The following is a 15,415-nucleotide window of genomic DNA, read 5'->3' as shown; positions in this document are numbered from 1 at the left end:
AGACAGACAGGAAGATACATAAACGGCAACATACTGGAGCTGTTTCCGTAAGCAGGTATCAGTCAAGGTAGGAATCCTAACAGACCCAGCAGGGGAGGGGATGTTTTTCACTGATCTGTAGCCAACGAGCGATAGTCATACTTAAAGGAATGGCAGATACACAGAGGAAAGCACTTACCAAGCACCTCAGGAAGAGACTCTGATGGCTGTCTACTGGTTGATCTACAGGATGTAAGAAAGAACATCGCTTAGAGTGTGTAGGAGTGTGTGTGGGCATGAATTTTATTCCTTCTTGACCTCATTCACTGGACAATAGAATGCCGACAAAAAAACAGAGAGAGGATGAACTGAAAATGCATGCACTTTGTGTGTGTGTGTCTGTGTGCTTTTTAGCATGTGTGTATGGTTGTCGGTGTGTTGAAGGAGGCAGATGTGTCACTGAGCTCTTGATTGGCCCCCTACCCCAGAGACCAGAGTCAACAGATGGGGGGTTCTTAGGAAACAGTGGCATCAGCAGAAAAAACAACCCCCTCATCACCTCTGCATACATTATTAATATAATTTTACATTATTTATAAATATATATATTTATATATACACCACCATCTATCTGTGCATCCACAGAGTGTGTTTATCTGTGTGTATGTGTGTGTGTGTTTGCTCTTGTGGATGTGTCCAAATTGCATATGTGCACTTGGGTCTGTGCCTGTGTGCATGTGTCCATATTTATGTGTGTATCTCCTCAGAGTGCCCTTGAGAGTGGTGTGTGTCCTCCAGAGCAGATCAAGGCCCCTTGCCTGGGGCGCACAGACAGATCCATCGTCTCCTGAGCTTTACACAGTCACACTGAGCTGGACAGCCACATATGGAGTGGAGAGGGGAGGGGAGAGGAAGGCCACAACTAACACAAAGTTCACACACCTCCCCAAAGATACTCGAGGGCAGGGATGTAGTGACACAGACAAACAACAAAGAACCTCAGTTTATCCATCTTTTAATTTTATCAGCTGCATAGAGCTCACTTGGGGCTTTGATACCATCAATATTTGTTTTCATCAGCATATATAAATTCTAATAATAAGGCTGATGATCATTATATAATGAGCTAATTAGAAGGAAAACGCTCAAATTTGATCCATTTCTGAAAACATAATTTCTGGCCTTTTCCTATTTCTTAATATTACATTCGGTTTACATGCCAGATACATACCATTTGTTTGCAATAGCGCCTGTCTGTGTTAATAAATGGTGGCATGAAATCCAATATTAACAAATTAACAACGTCATTTATACAGTGTATTTAGCAGGAGAAGACATGTTTGCAGTCATGCTCCTCCGAATATATTGTGACTGTACTGTGTTTTAAATGTATTTCCATCAGGAAGTAGTGAGACTCTTTTTTGTACATTTACTGTTTTATTATAAGCCAAACATCAGTGCTTTACCAACAAACTTAATTATCCAGCTGGCAGTAATTCGCTAAGCTGAACAAGGCTGAAATGATACTTTATTGTTATCATTACTTTTGCAAACTGTAGGCCCCTGTTTCAGCTGTTGTAAGGAAATGTTTTGCTCTGGTGTTTTTGTCTGTGCTGAACAGAGCTGTAGCAGTGCTGCCAAGCCTGAAACCCTTGTGTTTACCTAGCTTTTTGTAGCGTTAATCGTGCAGTGAGTTTCAGTCGGAAGAGTTCACTGCTCATAAGAGGGATTTTGCAGTACCTTGTTTGTGTGGTGTGTGTGTGTGTGCGTGGGCGTGTGTGAAACCCTGCGCTCACTTCGGGGACTGTGCAGAGCACCCAGACCCATACAGCGTGAAGAGGACCCCTCTGAGGCATCCACCCAGGAGCCCACTCATAAATTACACCAGGACACATGTGCCTGAACAGCACTTTTCTTTTTTGTGTGTGTATGTGTGTGAGTACTTCTTCACTTAGAACAACCGATGAGATGTGTGTGAGTACAGTGTATGTGTCTGATTGTGCTCCTTTGAGGGTGTGCCCACCTTCAAACAAGTTTTTTTTCTTTCTTATTTTTTCCAGAACATAAATAAAGCTTCAGAAATTGCTCGACAATCTTCCAGAAACACACACACGTATGCATGCACACTGAGAACCTTTTAGAAAGGCAGGACTCAGCATGCTTCAGGAGCACAGTAGACAATATCTCTTTGAAGCTCATTCATTATGTCCCACTGTTAGAATGGAGCCATGGGGATGAGATATATACACACATGCACACAGAGATATACAAAATGAAAAAAAAAATCATTCAGCTGTGTGCCTGTGCATTTCTGTACTTATATGTGTGTTTGCATGAGTCAGAGAGAGTGTATCTGCATGGGAGGACAGACAGACACATTTTTGGTTAAACATTTTGCTCCCAACTTCAGCAGATTAGGGCCTCCTCTTTACGTGTGAAGGAATGACTGAACGGATGGAGGGTGGAGGATAAACGACAGTGCTTGTTCTTCATTCCCCCGGCGTCTTGTTTGCTTGCTCCGCATGGAGCACCAGAGCCAAAGGAGAGGTGGTTGCTAGGATACAGGTGAACGGTTGGCATACAGGAGGGAAGACAGGTCCGTCATTGTGAACGGCAACCTGGAGAGAGCGAGATAGAGGAAAGCGAAGGGAGAGGAAAAAAGAAAGGGGTGGAATAGAGTTGGGGCAGAGAGGGCAGAGGGGAAGTAGGAAGATGCATCACTGTCAGCGTGTAGCCAGAACATAAAGGGGAAAGGAAAAGGAGGATAGATGACTGGAGAGACGGAGGAGAGGAAGGCTGAGGCTGATGTGTCACTGTCGGCAGCATAAGGGATGACAGCTCAAGATTGTGGGGGGGTGAGGAGAGGAGCGAAGTCTGTTTGCTCTGCTGAGAAAAAGCTAGAGAGCTGACTGGGAGGAGGAGCAGGAGTGACAACACAACCAGGTGCGGAGAGTAGAAACTAAGGGGAAGCAGAAAGAGGAGAGATGAAGGGGAGCGTGGCCTGCTGAGGTTCTGTCACCTGCAATGTCTGTGGTACTAATGTCTCCTAATTGATCACAGCCAGCAAGGAACAGAGGGTATATGACAGAGAGAGAAGAGGACAGAGAAACACTGTGGAGGACAAGTCCGGAGGGGGAGGATGATAAAAGAATTCAGAAGGAATATAAAGAGAAGAAGAATGGAGGCTTCAGAGGAGAGAAATTCCGAGAAAGAGAGAGAAACAAACTTAATAGTTGTGTTCTGGTTAGAAACGAGAGATGAGGTTAACACAGATGAACAGATGAAAGATTGAGGGCACGTCAAACTTGTCGCGTACCGGCGGACTGCTTTCACACGCTCACGCACACACGCACACACAGGAAGTGCCCTTGACTACATTGAGTAAACTTGCTGGCGGGTGTGTGTGTCACCTTTGCAGGGGTGCTTCGTGCGTGTGTGTGTGTGATGGCTGAATTTGTCCGCCACAGTGGCACACTCCACGTGGTATTGTCACCACTGATGAATGGGAGCACACGCGCACACACACACAATGTATTTTTAGTCTTACTCTCAGCTCCCCTGTCTGTTGATTAAACAGACCCACACACACACTCACACGCACACACTATCATCGAGTGTGACCTTCATGCCTCTAAGCCGACCACTTTCCATCCATCATTGCTGTCTCGCTGTTCCAGACTGATCACAATCACTTACTGCCTATTCTTTCTAGTTATAAGTGTCTCACTCGAGTGCATTCATATCACAGTCCCCTTACAACAACGTGTTAATGAGTTTCACTGTTCAAAAACATATAGAATAGCTACTATATTCTAAGTGTTTTCCATTTTCTTAAAAACTTTCTATATTTGTCAGTCATCAGAATATATGGAGATACTTGCTCTTGCAATCATTTAAAAGCTGGCTAATATTATATAATTATAAGATATAATTCTCCTCAGACAGAATGTGTGTGGACTAAAGGTTGTAATTTACTTGTTGGAATCTTGTGATGAAATTGGTGTGGAGCTTTTAGCACTTGTGTCTTCCCTCACAAATGAGCCGAAAAGGCAAAGTGTAACTTTTCTTTTGTGTGCGCTAGCCTGCTACGAAGTGAAAAACAGCTGCCGCAGTGATATAATCATATGATATTATCATGAGACTTAGAGCTTTCCCAACACTTTTGGCTTTTGATCCTTTTAAGCGAAGCGGTATCTTTGGTTTGTCAGACGCAAGCAGTTCAACCAATAATGGATGATCTATTACATTGTTTAGGATTTTTTTGGATGCGTAATGAAGTAAAATTGTTCCCTATTTCACATGAGAACCGTACAGTTCTTTTTCTGTCTCTCTACCTTCTTAATCATCTTGCAACCCCTCAGGTTGATTGCATTATCCTTTGGACCCTGAGTTTGGGAACAGCTTTTAATGGAGGGATAAATGTTGGCACATGCAAGTGAGTTGTTGATTACAAATGATTGGTTTTAAAGTTTCCTCATCTCCTTTAAAATGAGCCAGTGTAAACTGGCAAGCCCTCGTCACAGGGTATGTGTCTATGAGAAGAACCCATTGGCTTTATATACTGTTTCATTTCAATAGGTTTTGGCTTCCTAAAGAGATTAAACTAAAGTAAAATAGTTTTAAAACAGAAATGTTTTTTTTCCTATTTAAATACAAAAATAATAAAAAGTGAGCCCGTGAGAATGCAGCTTGTCTGTTTGAGGTGTGCTGCACATGCAGGTCTCACAATGTGGCTGTTTTCCAAAGCCAGCTCCTTGACCCCAAAGTCCCCTCTCACTCTGCATGTGGCTTCCCTTCTGCCGATCCAAGGTGGAACAGCTAGAGGTCAGGATGTGTCGCTCATGCCAGTGTGGGTATGTGTGTGTACATATAGATTTGTTGTGTGTGGTGTGAGGTGAGGGCACGATTGGGCATATGGTGAATGCAGGAACCTGGGCATAAGGATCAGACGTGGAGCGTGTGCCCATAGCAGCAGGGCCTGTCGTACTGATAAAGGTTAGGATGTTACCACTCGCTGCCAGTCCAGGAAGAGGGCAGAGCATGGCCAGGTCCAGGCACAAGGTGCTATACCATCTGCACCAGAGGAATAAATAGGATATGTGCACTGGCCAGGTAATACGAAGCAGGGTGCACACTTGTTCAAACAGTACCTGATGGTAACATCGACGTTCCTTTGACTTTTTGTCGGTATACCTTTGGTTTCTGCACGGCATTGGAGGAAATATTTAATGCTTTGACGCGTGCTTGAATCCAGAATTTGCAGCCACACTGACATCATAGATGAGCAGCGCTCATATTGCCTGCATTAGTGTGGATGGGCTCATTTGATTCATTTATTTCCTCATTCATTTATTCATTAGTGTGGGTCTTATCTGGGCCCAATCGTTAGTCCAATTAGGCCCATGGTGCTTTGCTAGTCCTGTATTCGAAACAGGAGACAGATGAAGGCAAAGTGAGAGAAATAGCTGTTGTCTCTTTTCCTCTAACTGTGTCTCATTTTCTTTCCGTTTCTCTGTCTCCTGGCCCCCAGAACGTACTCTTTCTCTGTCTTTCTTCCTCACTCATTCTCTCTCAGTCTCTGATCTGTGATAAGATAGTATAGTTCCTCATATCCTGTTTCTAATACAGATCGATGAGAGGGAAAGGACCGAGGTAGGAAGGGATGAGACGAGGCAGAGTGGCTTGATGCGGAGAAGAGAAGGTGGAGTGAGGGATGGGAGGGAGGGAGGTGAGGGTGGGAGGGTCACGCTAGAGATATCTGAAGAGGAAATGAGGATTCAGAAAGGAGGACATCACTCAGATTCACATCTCTTTTCATTTAGCCCATCACACATGCGCACACACATGCAAACGTACACACACCCACAAACACACACACAGCTACATCTGCATCGGGTCGTCTCAATATCTCAGCGGCAAGAAGGAAGTCATTTCTGCTGTGTGATTGAGTGAGTTGCCGCTCCCATCCTCTAGACACTGTTTTGCAGGTAGAAGCTGTGAGCAACTCGCATAACCTTTTGTGTTGCAGTCAATTACAGTTCAGTTGCATCAGCTTGGTAAGGAGGTCCCGTCGGGGGTTGCTGGGTGTGTGTGCCCGCGCATATGCACTGTTGTTGTTAATACCATGCAATTTTAAGCATGTATATGCACAGACACATACGCACACTCAGAGGCAGACAAATTGTCTCTCTCAGTGTATATGACCCCCAAGGGCAGAAGCCAACTGCCGCCCCCGTCCCCTGTCTGAGGCTAAATGATCTTAGCAAGCAGCGCCTTCAAAACTTAGGAATGAGAGAGAAGGCTGCTTTATTTATAGACTACATGAGTAGATATTGTGTGGTAAATTCTAAGAAATATCCCAAATGGCCTGAATATTGAGAACCTGAGGCAGCACACTGTTCTTTCCTTCGTCTCTCCAATATTAGCACTGCACGCCTGTGCCGCAGAGACACAGAGAAATGTGCAAGTGATGCGCTACAGAAAGCAACAGTCAAGGTGCATTTTCATAGGAGGCTCCTTTTTTGTCTTGTGCACGTGTTTGTTTTGAACAACAAAATGTCAACTGGCTCACTAAATGAGGGCCTTGGAGATGGGGGGGGCGAAAGGTAGAAAGACCACTTTGGTTTAGACTTCCCAAAGCAATTAGCATCCAGGCCAAGGATGGGGGGCTGGTCTCAGCTACAAATACTGCCCTAATTGAGGTCAGAGTTGTTAATTTAGTGGCGAATTAGAACAGTTAATATGCATTTATCAGGATGGCCAGGGGAGACGGCAAAGAAAAGTGCATGTGTGTGTGTGTGTGTGCATACACTAGTGCTCTCCTTGTAATTTTACTTGCATTGTAAGAGATTACATAGAAAAACATGCATGAGATGCAAGAGGCCATTCTCTGCCTTTGGTGTAATTAGGAGCAGCGCAATTGGAGCCCTTTAAATAGGCAATGACAAGGTTGACTTGAGACAGAAAAGAGCGAGCGACATTAGAACAGAAAGGAAGAAAGATAGAGAGAGGGAGTGAATTTGAACAGTTGGAACGTGTTCCAGAGCACAGAATGATGATGATACAATATTTTCCAGTCTGGGGACACTCAGTGCACAGCCACAGCCACAAAGTCACCTTTCTCCATCTCTGCCTCTTTCTTTTTGTCTCTCATGCAGAAATCCATTTGCACCCCTTAACTCGGAGACATATAAATATTTCTCAAAACGCCAACATGTGCATTGTATTTCTTATCTGATTGCCTGCGTTTCGAACCACTTACTGTCAGAGGATGAATCACAACCATCTTTTCTTACCAGACCAGTCAATGAATACAGGGCCACTCATCCTTTAAATCGTTCCTCTCCACTTGCCATCTTCTTCTCCCGTCCTCATTTCATCCGTAGGGGCCCTTATTCATCTCTTTCTCTCTTCTCTGCAACATCATCTCTAGCCTGTTTTCCTGCTCTTTTTTATCCTCGGGGGATTTTATATGTTCTTTAATATTCTTTCAGTTTCCGCTGTCCTCCAGAAGTCTTTCTGTTCCTCTCCTCCTTTCTACCGGTGTTCAGCATGAGTTCACTAAGAGCCTGCCTTTTTATCCCCCTTGTTCCTCTGTCCATCAGTCTGTTACACACTTCACACGTCCATCCTCTTCTTTTTTTTTTTTTTTTTTTTTTTTTTAATTTCTTTTTTTTTTTTTGGTAACAGGATAAAATTTGCCGAAGCTCTTTCAGATGTTGTCTTTTGCAGATGATACTGGCAAGCGCTTTGCCTCTCTGAATTATGCATCGAGATTACATAAAAACCTTATGAAGCAAGTGATCTATTTTTAATCCAGATCGTTTGCTTGTTAAACCTGCTTCGCTGTGATCTTCTGTGTGTGTGTGTGTGTGTGTGTGTGTGTGTGTGTGTGTGTGTGTGTGTCTATGCTTGTTTTTCTGTGCGTTGTCTGTTAAAATGAACATGAGTGAGGAGACAGCGATTAAAAAGGAACACAGCCCAAGTCAGACTATCTCTCTTGTTCTCCTCTTGTCTGTCAGTCGAATTCAATTCAGATAGGCTTTATTGGCATGGCATTTAATAAAGCCTTCCAATGCTGCTTGAAAACAGTAATTATGGCAATTATGATCCGAAAAGAAAATGCTTAAAATTATGGCAACACAAAGCTAAATACATCAATTTCAGCAGTTTCATTTTGGCTAAAATTACACGCTAACAAAGTTAGACGTGTTGTTAAAATGAGGGGTGGTACTTAAAAAAGAGAATGATAACAAGTGTCTCTCTTTGTCTCTGTCTTTCTTGCTTGCTCTGTCTCCCCTGCTTCGTGTCTTGCTGCAAAGAAACCTGTTGACAAAGCACTGGCTTTTGTGCTCTTGTCACTAAGGAGTAAGAGTGCCATCTATTGGTCCTCTCACAGCCAACCACGGCCAAAGGAAAAAAAAACTGAAGAGCAAAGGAAAAACTCATTTGGAAAAACCACACATGTGCATCGGCCCTAACCGACACACACACAGACACACAATGAACAGACATACACAATAAGCTAACTATAGTGCTGTCTGATGTGTTCTTGGGGATGACCTAGATTGAGTGCGCCGTCACAATAGACTAACGATTGCTTACTGTCTCCAGCTGATTCAATAGGTAATCTTTCCATCGACTGCTCCCTGTGATTCCATCTCTGCGTGCGTGTGTGGCTGCATGTGTGCGTGGATGTGTGTCTGCGTTATCTACAAAGAGGGACAGGCAAAGATAAGAAGAAAAGAAGGAAGAAAAAAGGGGGAATTAAAAGTAAAAGAGGGACAGGAATGAAGGTCAGTGCGATGAGAGAGGAGAGGGCAAGAGGTGGTTATAAGAGAAAAGCGATAGGAGGGAGGGAGGACACTGTAGTCTCTCTGCTTTTTCGCCTCCCTGTCTCTCTCGCTCTCTACACCCCCTCCCCATGAAAAATAAAAAAGAGCTGACAGTGGAGGCCGGGCAGCAGCCGAGGTGTCAGCGCTTTCCTTTGACCAGGATCGAGGGGGAGGTAGAGAAGAAACATAAAAAACGAAGAAACAAAGAAACAGAAATGGGGAGGAGGTAGGGGAGTGTGATGGGTGAGAATGAGTCTGCCCCGGCAGCAAATCCTAAAGCCGTATCCCCTTCTTCTGCAACTTTTACACTCATTCCTGTGTGTGCAAACCCTGGGCAAGTGGAGATAGAATTTGACAAGAAGGAAATTGATTCCCAGGCTTCAGATGCAGGTGTTACAGGCTCATGTGGTGGGGATAAGGCCAACGCTGAGAGGCATGCATTAACAACTACATAATGCATTGTACACAAGCACGTATCCATGTCACGTGCATCCGCAAAGCTCACATCACAGTGTTCATGTACACATAAACACAACGGCAGGTGCAGTCTGCCTTTCATTATTTTAAATGTTAAGTCATGGGCTAATGATGCATCTCCAGTTCTTCTTTATTGGAGATTGTTTAAAAGCGCGAGAAGAGATTTGAAACTGTCATTTTCAATACCCAGAAACCTGCCTGCCACTGTAAAAGGATGAGTAAACTTCCGCTTTTGTATACAGTAGGGGAAAGTGCTGTTCTCTTATTGTTTAGCTTTGCTGTTCTGTTTCTATCCTGTTTTTTCCACTCCGGTTTTATTTATTTATTTATTTTTTGGTGGGTGGGAAGAGATGCTTGGCAGCAGGCTAAGGAGGGGAGAGATGCGGCAAGAGTAAAGAGCTGACAAAGTGAGGAGCAAACACGCTCAAGCAGTCAAATTCCACCAGTACACAATAACACAACAGAGGACAAAAGAGGAGGAGAAGGAGAAGGAGAGTCATAGAGTGATCTCTTTAGAGAGCAATCTGTCACTTGCTCTCCGTGAGATGGTGTAAAGGCTTGCAAAAAAAAAAGCTGGGAGATGCTGTCAAGTTGAAAGAGTGCTGTGAGAGGTTAAGGTAGATAAAGCAAAAAGAAAACGGGGTCTTTAGGTTTTTTAATTGTCTATTTTGTGAGTATTGCCTCGGTTTGTGTTTCGTAGGTAACGGTAACCGTGTTTGATTGAGAAAACCAGTGTAAAAGCCGCATTTTATAAAAGCTGCACTAGTTGCAATATAAATGACAGATCAAGCTTAGAGGGTCGGTCTGCGGATTTTCTTTGGCTTGCTGAGCTTTCAAGTGTGGCTTTTTTATCCTGGACATGTAGCCTGTCCACTGTTCAACACTCTTTCTCTCTCCCTCTCCTCCCCACCCTTCTCTCTTTTTCTCTCCATCCCTTTGTGTGCAGCGATCAACTTGCTGGGTTTGACATGGCAGCTGAAGCCATCCGATGGCCCAGTGTTAAACAACGGACTTGGAGCAGGCTTGCCTGTCAACAGTGATGTGGCCACGCTGCCCTCTGGAGGCAGAGGTATGAACTACAGCACACAAGCCCCACGTTATGATCTGTACTGTGCCGTTAGTGATTAACACTTTACATGGCAAAAAAGGGGTGGTTTACTTACTTACTTATAAGTGAAATGATAAGTCTGGGAATTTATATTAAATATTATAAATATTATTTATTGATTTCTTCTGATAAAAAGTCCAAAGCCAACACTGACTTCACTTTACTAACAGCTGTAGTCAGACCCTATAGCTTATCCCTTGGTGGTACAGAGCTCCATTGTTCTCCTCTGTTAAAAACACAATAATGAGCCACACGGTGCACCGGGTGACACGTTCCCTAATTACAATGAGTAGGGCCACTGTAGTTTATTATGAGTAAACCCCACATTCTGTTTATCCTGTCATGCTGTAAACACTCTCACAACGATTCAAAATGTGCACTATCCACAGTTTAAAATAGTTTCCAACAAAAGGCGCCATTTCCTGCTTAAAAGATAGCTGAAGATTTTTGATCCATTCACCTTTGAAAATGTACAGGTATGTTACCATTGGAAGCAAACTGCTTTTGGGCTAATTGCTGCATACAGGAAAGTCACAAAGCAGTGAAAGACAAACTGCGCCAAGACAAAGCCTGAAATGTGTAGAATAATGTCAGTCTTCTTCTTTATGGCTTTTAAATGCTGTTTCTGCTGCGTAGATAGATTTTCTTGCACCCAAACAGGCTCGCGCCAACTAAAATATTTTCATAATTCATGACGCAGTACTAGCTGTGCTATCAGTATGTGGTGTTTAACCACTACGCTGAGTTGTGTCGAGCTTGGTTTATTGTCTCACTCAGCAGTGAGGTAAAACACCAACTGCACACAAACACACATGCACACAAATACACACACGCACGCACACACACTTTCTTTTAAAGCCCCCATGCGGTTTTCTATCTATTCTTCTTTCATTCGCTCGATCTCGCTCTGTAACACACACAGCATGTACTATAGGTATGTGTGGGCTGCTGCTCTGTGTCTGTATTCTGTATTAATGAGAGGACTGTTATGTTGTGTTCCCCAGCCACCTAGACCAGATGCTGCTGTTGTTCTTCTCATTGTTACTTTTATTTCTTCGCTATTCTCCACACACGCACACACACACGCAAACGCACACACTAACACCTTTTCAGTCTGGGCCCCAACACTCTGCTGTGGGATGACTGACCTGATTGCAGGATGCTCTGTGTCTTTCTGTGTGCATGTGTGTGTGCGATTCTGCTTGGAAAACGCTGCCCTGGTGTTGTTTTAGCCCTCTCCCACCTTAGCCCAGATAACAAGACCTTGCAGGCTTTGACACGTAGGCATCACTTTGCATCCCACACTCACTTTAGCATAAACTATGGACAAAGTTTGAAGAACTAATGGTGCTTGTCCTCTGCTTTTCAATGACCATGAATTTTTATAGAGGATTATGTCTAATAAATTTCAATGATTACCTATTGAGTCCCACAATCAATGCCTATAATCACAGATTATGTATTTTCTTTTCCCCTCGCTTCAGGTCCGTGGGCGGCCCGGAACAGCAGTCTAGACACAGGCAACATCGAGGTCGGGAGGCGGGTGACACAAGAAGTCCCACCGGGAGTGTTTTGGAGGTCCCTGCTCCACCTTAGTCAACCCCAGTTCCTCAAGTTCAACATCTCCCTCGGCAAGGATGCCCTATTCGGAGTGTACATTCGCAAGGGCCTGCCTCCCTCACACGCACAGGTAAAAACCTGGCACAAATTACAAGCGAGTCTCGATCCTACACCTCCAGGGCAAGTGGGCTAATTACAAAATCATCTCGTTATTTATTAGAAATCTTCTATCTTCATATTGATCAACTAAAATGCAGGAAATATTAAAAAAAAAACACTTGCAGGCATCGTGGGACATCTTAAAATTCATTTGTGATTCATTATAATGGTTGTTTGAAAAAACTCATTTAGGCCAAGATTTACACTTAATTAGATTTCTCACTAATGTAACTTTTACTGCCTCTTATTAATTAGAGACTACTCAATTAACAGCACATTTGATTTGTAGAACAGGTTAATTGCAATTGCACGTAGATCACAGTTTCACTGCCTGACCTGACTTACACTGGTAAAGAATATAAAGTTGTGGCTTCTGTGCACCACTTTCTGCATTGTTTCCAGAACTCCACAGAGAATGGCAGCCCACAACGTTCTCTGTGTTGCATTCTTCATGGCTCCCTGGCAATTTCCAGACACAGTTACTTTCCTCTATCTTTTAATCTTACTGCATATATAACTATGGGTCATTTTTCAAAGTCTAAAAAAGGACCACCACAGAACTTCACAGCTGAATCATAGATTTCATACTCTCACTTCCAGTCACCTCTCTTCCGTTCTCTCGCAGTATGACTATATGGAGCGCCTGGATGGGAAGGAGAAGTGGAGCGTGGTGGAGTCTCCACGTGAGAGGAGGAGCATTCAAACTGTTGTCCTCAATGAGGCGGTGTTTGTCCAGTACCTGGACGCTGGTGCCTGGCACCTGGCCTTCTACAATGATGGTCGCGAGAGGGAGACGGTTTCCTTCAGTACAAATGTCATGGGTGAGTTTAAATTTTTTACAGTTAAGTGTGGGTGCAGAAAAGGAAAGGCGGGCTGGGGGGTAAGATGAGATTAAGCACCAGCATTTAGAAGATGGAAAGAGTACGAAGACCAAGCTATTGGAACCACTGACAAAGATTTAAAAGGGTACTCTACCGATTTAGCATTGCACTCCTCTAACACTGTTCCTTCTGCCTTTTTTTTTTTTTTTTTTAAAGCCTTTACCCATTACCCACAGTGCTTTCTTCAGGGCTCCAGCGTTGGTGCTGAAGACCTCTAAATAGACTACATAAAATTATTTACATAAAATGCATAAAATCCACTTTAAAGCACTGGTGGTTGATGATAGCAAATATTTTTTTCCCCCCTCTTAACTGTGAAAGCACAGGGTGCAAAAACACTTAATAGCAACACAACTATAGCAACATTGTGAAGTACACAGCACCTTAGTGGGTAATAGTATGCCATAGTAAAAAAAAAAAAACTTACAATGACTTCCATGGTGTAAATGGATGTCATTGTAGCACTGTTCTGAATCTAGAAAAAACACTCTATAAACTGAATGTTTTAGGACCTGAAAGAGTGCCCCCAAATAATTTCAACTGTGTTGAAGTGTGAGAACAAGGGGGGTGGATAGAAAGAGTCAAGCAGATTGAAAGAATCCTTCACTGTCAATATCTGGCTTTCAGCAGTGGGAGTAATGGAGAGAAGGAGAGGCAGAGGCAGCAAGGGCAGAATTAGAGTGAGTGGTGAGAGGGGGAGCTGGAGGAAAGACATAATGGTGGGGGCAAAGACAGAATGGAATGAAGTGGCTTGAAGGACGGGAGGAGGAGGATCTGAAGAGGGGAATGAAAGAGAGGGTGGCATTAGGGTAAGAGGGAGACGAGGGGCTGAGATTTAGGGGAAATGACTGAGCATAAAAAAAGAGTGAGGAAGTCTTAGGAGGAGAAGCGGTGTGGGTTAATGCTTTGCTTAACAAGTGCGGAAGCTGGAAGAAGCACACGGAAGGAGAAAAAGATTGATTAAAGTCCAAAATGTTTTTTTTTATCATCAGTGAAGATCCTGTTTCTTCCCACCAAACTTTGGAATAAAAGGCAAAAAAAGCTGGGTGGTGAACTCATGGTTGCAGAAACAGAGTCAAGCTAAAATCTGCCTAGTCACTCCAACCAACCAGCTCCTGGATGAAGTATTAATGGCCTTGGTGGTCTTGTGAGAGTGAGAAGTAAACAACCAAAACAAGAGTGCCAGAATGTAGAGAAAAGGGCAGGAGTATGAGGATGTTTGTGTGAAGCGAGGGAATGCTCTTATTTTTTTAAACAGTCTGCAGAGAAGTGGTGGATGGCTGTTGTGGAGGATTGACTGAATCAAAATGAATTTTCCCAGCACAGTGAAAAATGTAGTGAGGAGGTCATTTGCTTATGGTGACTGTGAGAGTCGGAACGCCTTGACATCATTTGAAGTGTCTTAAAGAATGAACATTGCCAGTGATTTAATTGAATGCCTTGGTGGTTGCCATCAAACTCTCTCACCCCTCCCCTCCTTCTCTCGCTCTCTCTCTCTCTCTCTCTCTCTCTCACTTTTTCTACTTCACAGATTCAGTGCAAGAGTGCCCGCGCAATTGCCATGGTAACGGAGAGTGTAATTCTGGTGTGTGCCACTGCTTCCCAGGATTCCACGGCATGGATTGCTCCAAAGGTAATAGCTGCTTACAAATGTGTTTCTTCCGTTTCCGCCATCTAATTAGACGAGCAGGTACATTTCAGCTCCATTCAGAGCATTGGAGAGGATTGAGATCAGTAAGATGGCGCGTGGTCTTAGGTGGAGGCGACAAGATGACTGATGATGAATGGCAGCTCCCCTAGCTAACGCCTCCCTGGCTCTGAGCTCACCTGGGATAGACAGCTTTGATGAATAGTTTAGTTACCTCTGCCTGTAATTACTCCTCATGTCATTGCCACTCTCCAGCCCCTTAACCACTCTATTCACCCTCCTGCACAGTGAAGCGTTGGTGAACTTAGGTGGATGTGGGTGTGTGTGGGTGGGCAGCGTGGCTTTTCCCTGCTTGGAAAATCTCTAAACTGCCTGCTAATTGTTTTTCTTTTTTCACGCGCAGGGTTTAAGCTCACTTCCTCCCTTTCTCTTTTCCCCCAGCGGCGTGCCCAGTGTTGTGCAGCGGCAACGGCCAGTACGACAAGGGTTCCTGTGTGTGTTACAGCGGCTGGAAGGGGCCCGAGTGCAATGTCCCCGTCACACAGTGCATTGACCCTCTTTGCAGCGGCCATGGCACCTGCACCGATGGCAACTGTGTGTGCTCCGTCGGCTACAAAGGCCCGAACTGTGCAGAGGGTGAGAGGAGTTTATGGTGTATTGTGTGTCAGCGGATTTTATCTCCCCGTACGTTTGGGTTTAGGTTTGTCTGCACGGTTACTTTGAAAGAAGCATGAATGTTTTCTGCATGTTCCGACGTGCCACACGTTCG

At 44.1% G+C, this 15,415-nt stretch overlaps 1 protein-coding gene across 8 annotated transcripts in view; it reads left to right on the top strand.

Annotated features, from left to right (window-relative positions):
* tenm2a (teneurin transmembrane protein 2a) overlaps nt 1-15,415 on the top strand; it is a 219,729-nt gene that overhangs the window by 156,412 nt on the left and 47,902 nt on the right. For all 8 annotated transcript variants that reach the window (XM_067517992.1, XM_067517988.1, XM_067517993.1 and 5 more), the window contains 5 exons: nt 10,237-10,359; nt 11,883-12,088; nt 12,743-12,938; nt 14,530-14,631; nt 15,088-15,282. In XM_067517992.1, the coding sequence (XP_067374093.1) occupies nt 10,237-10,359; nt 11,883-12,088; nt 12,743-12,938; nt 14,530-14,631; nt 15,088-15,282 (822 nt within the window). The remainder of the gene's footprint in view (nt 1-10,236; nt 10,360-11,882; nt 12,089-12,742; nt 12,939-14,529; nt 14,632-15,087; nt 15,283-15,415) is intronic.

The sequence above is a fragment of the Channa argus genome, chromosome 10 (genome assembly GCF_033026475.1).
Source record: "Channa argus isolate prfri chromosome 10, Channa argus male v1.0, whole genome shotgun sequence".
Classification (NCBI taxonomy): Eukaryota; Metazoa; Chordata; class Actinopteri; order Anabantiformes; family Channidae; genus Channa; species Channa argus.
Note: the sequence above shows the minus strand (reverse complement) of the source record. Positions and strands in the feature narration are given on the sequence as shown.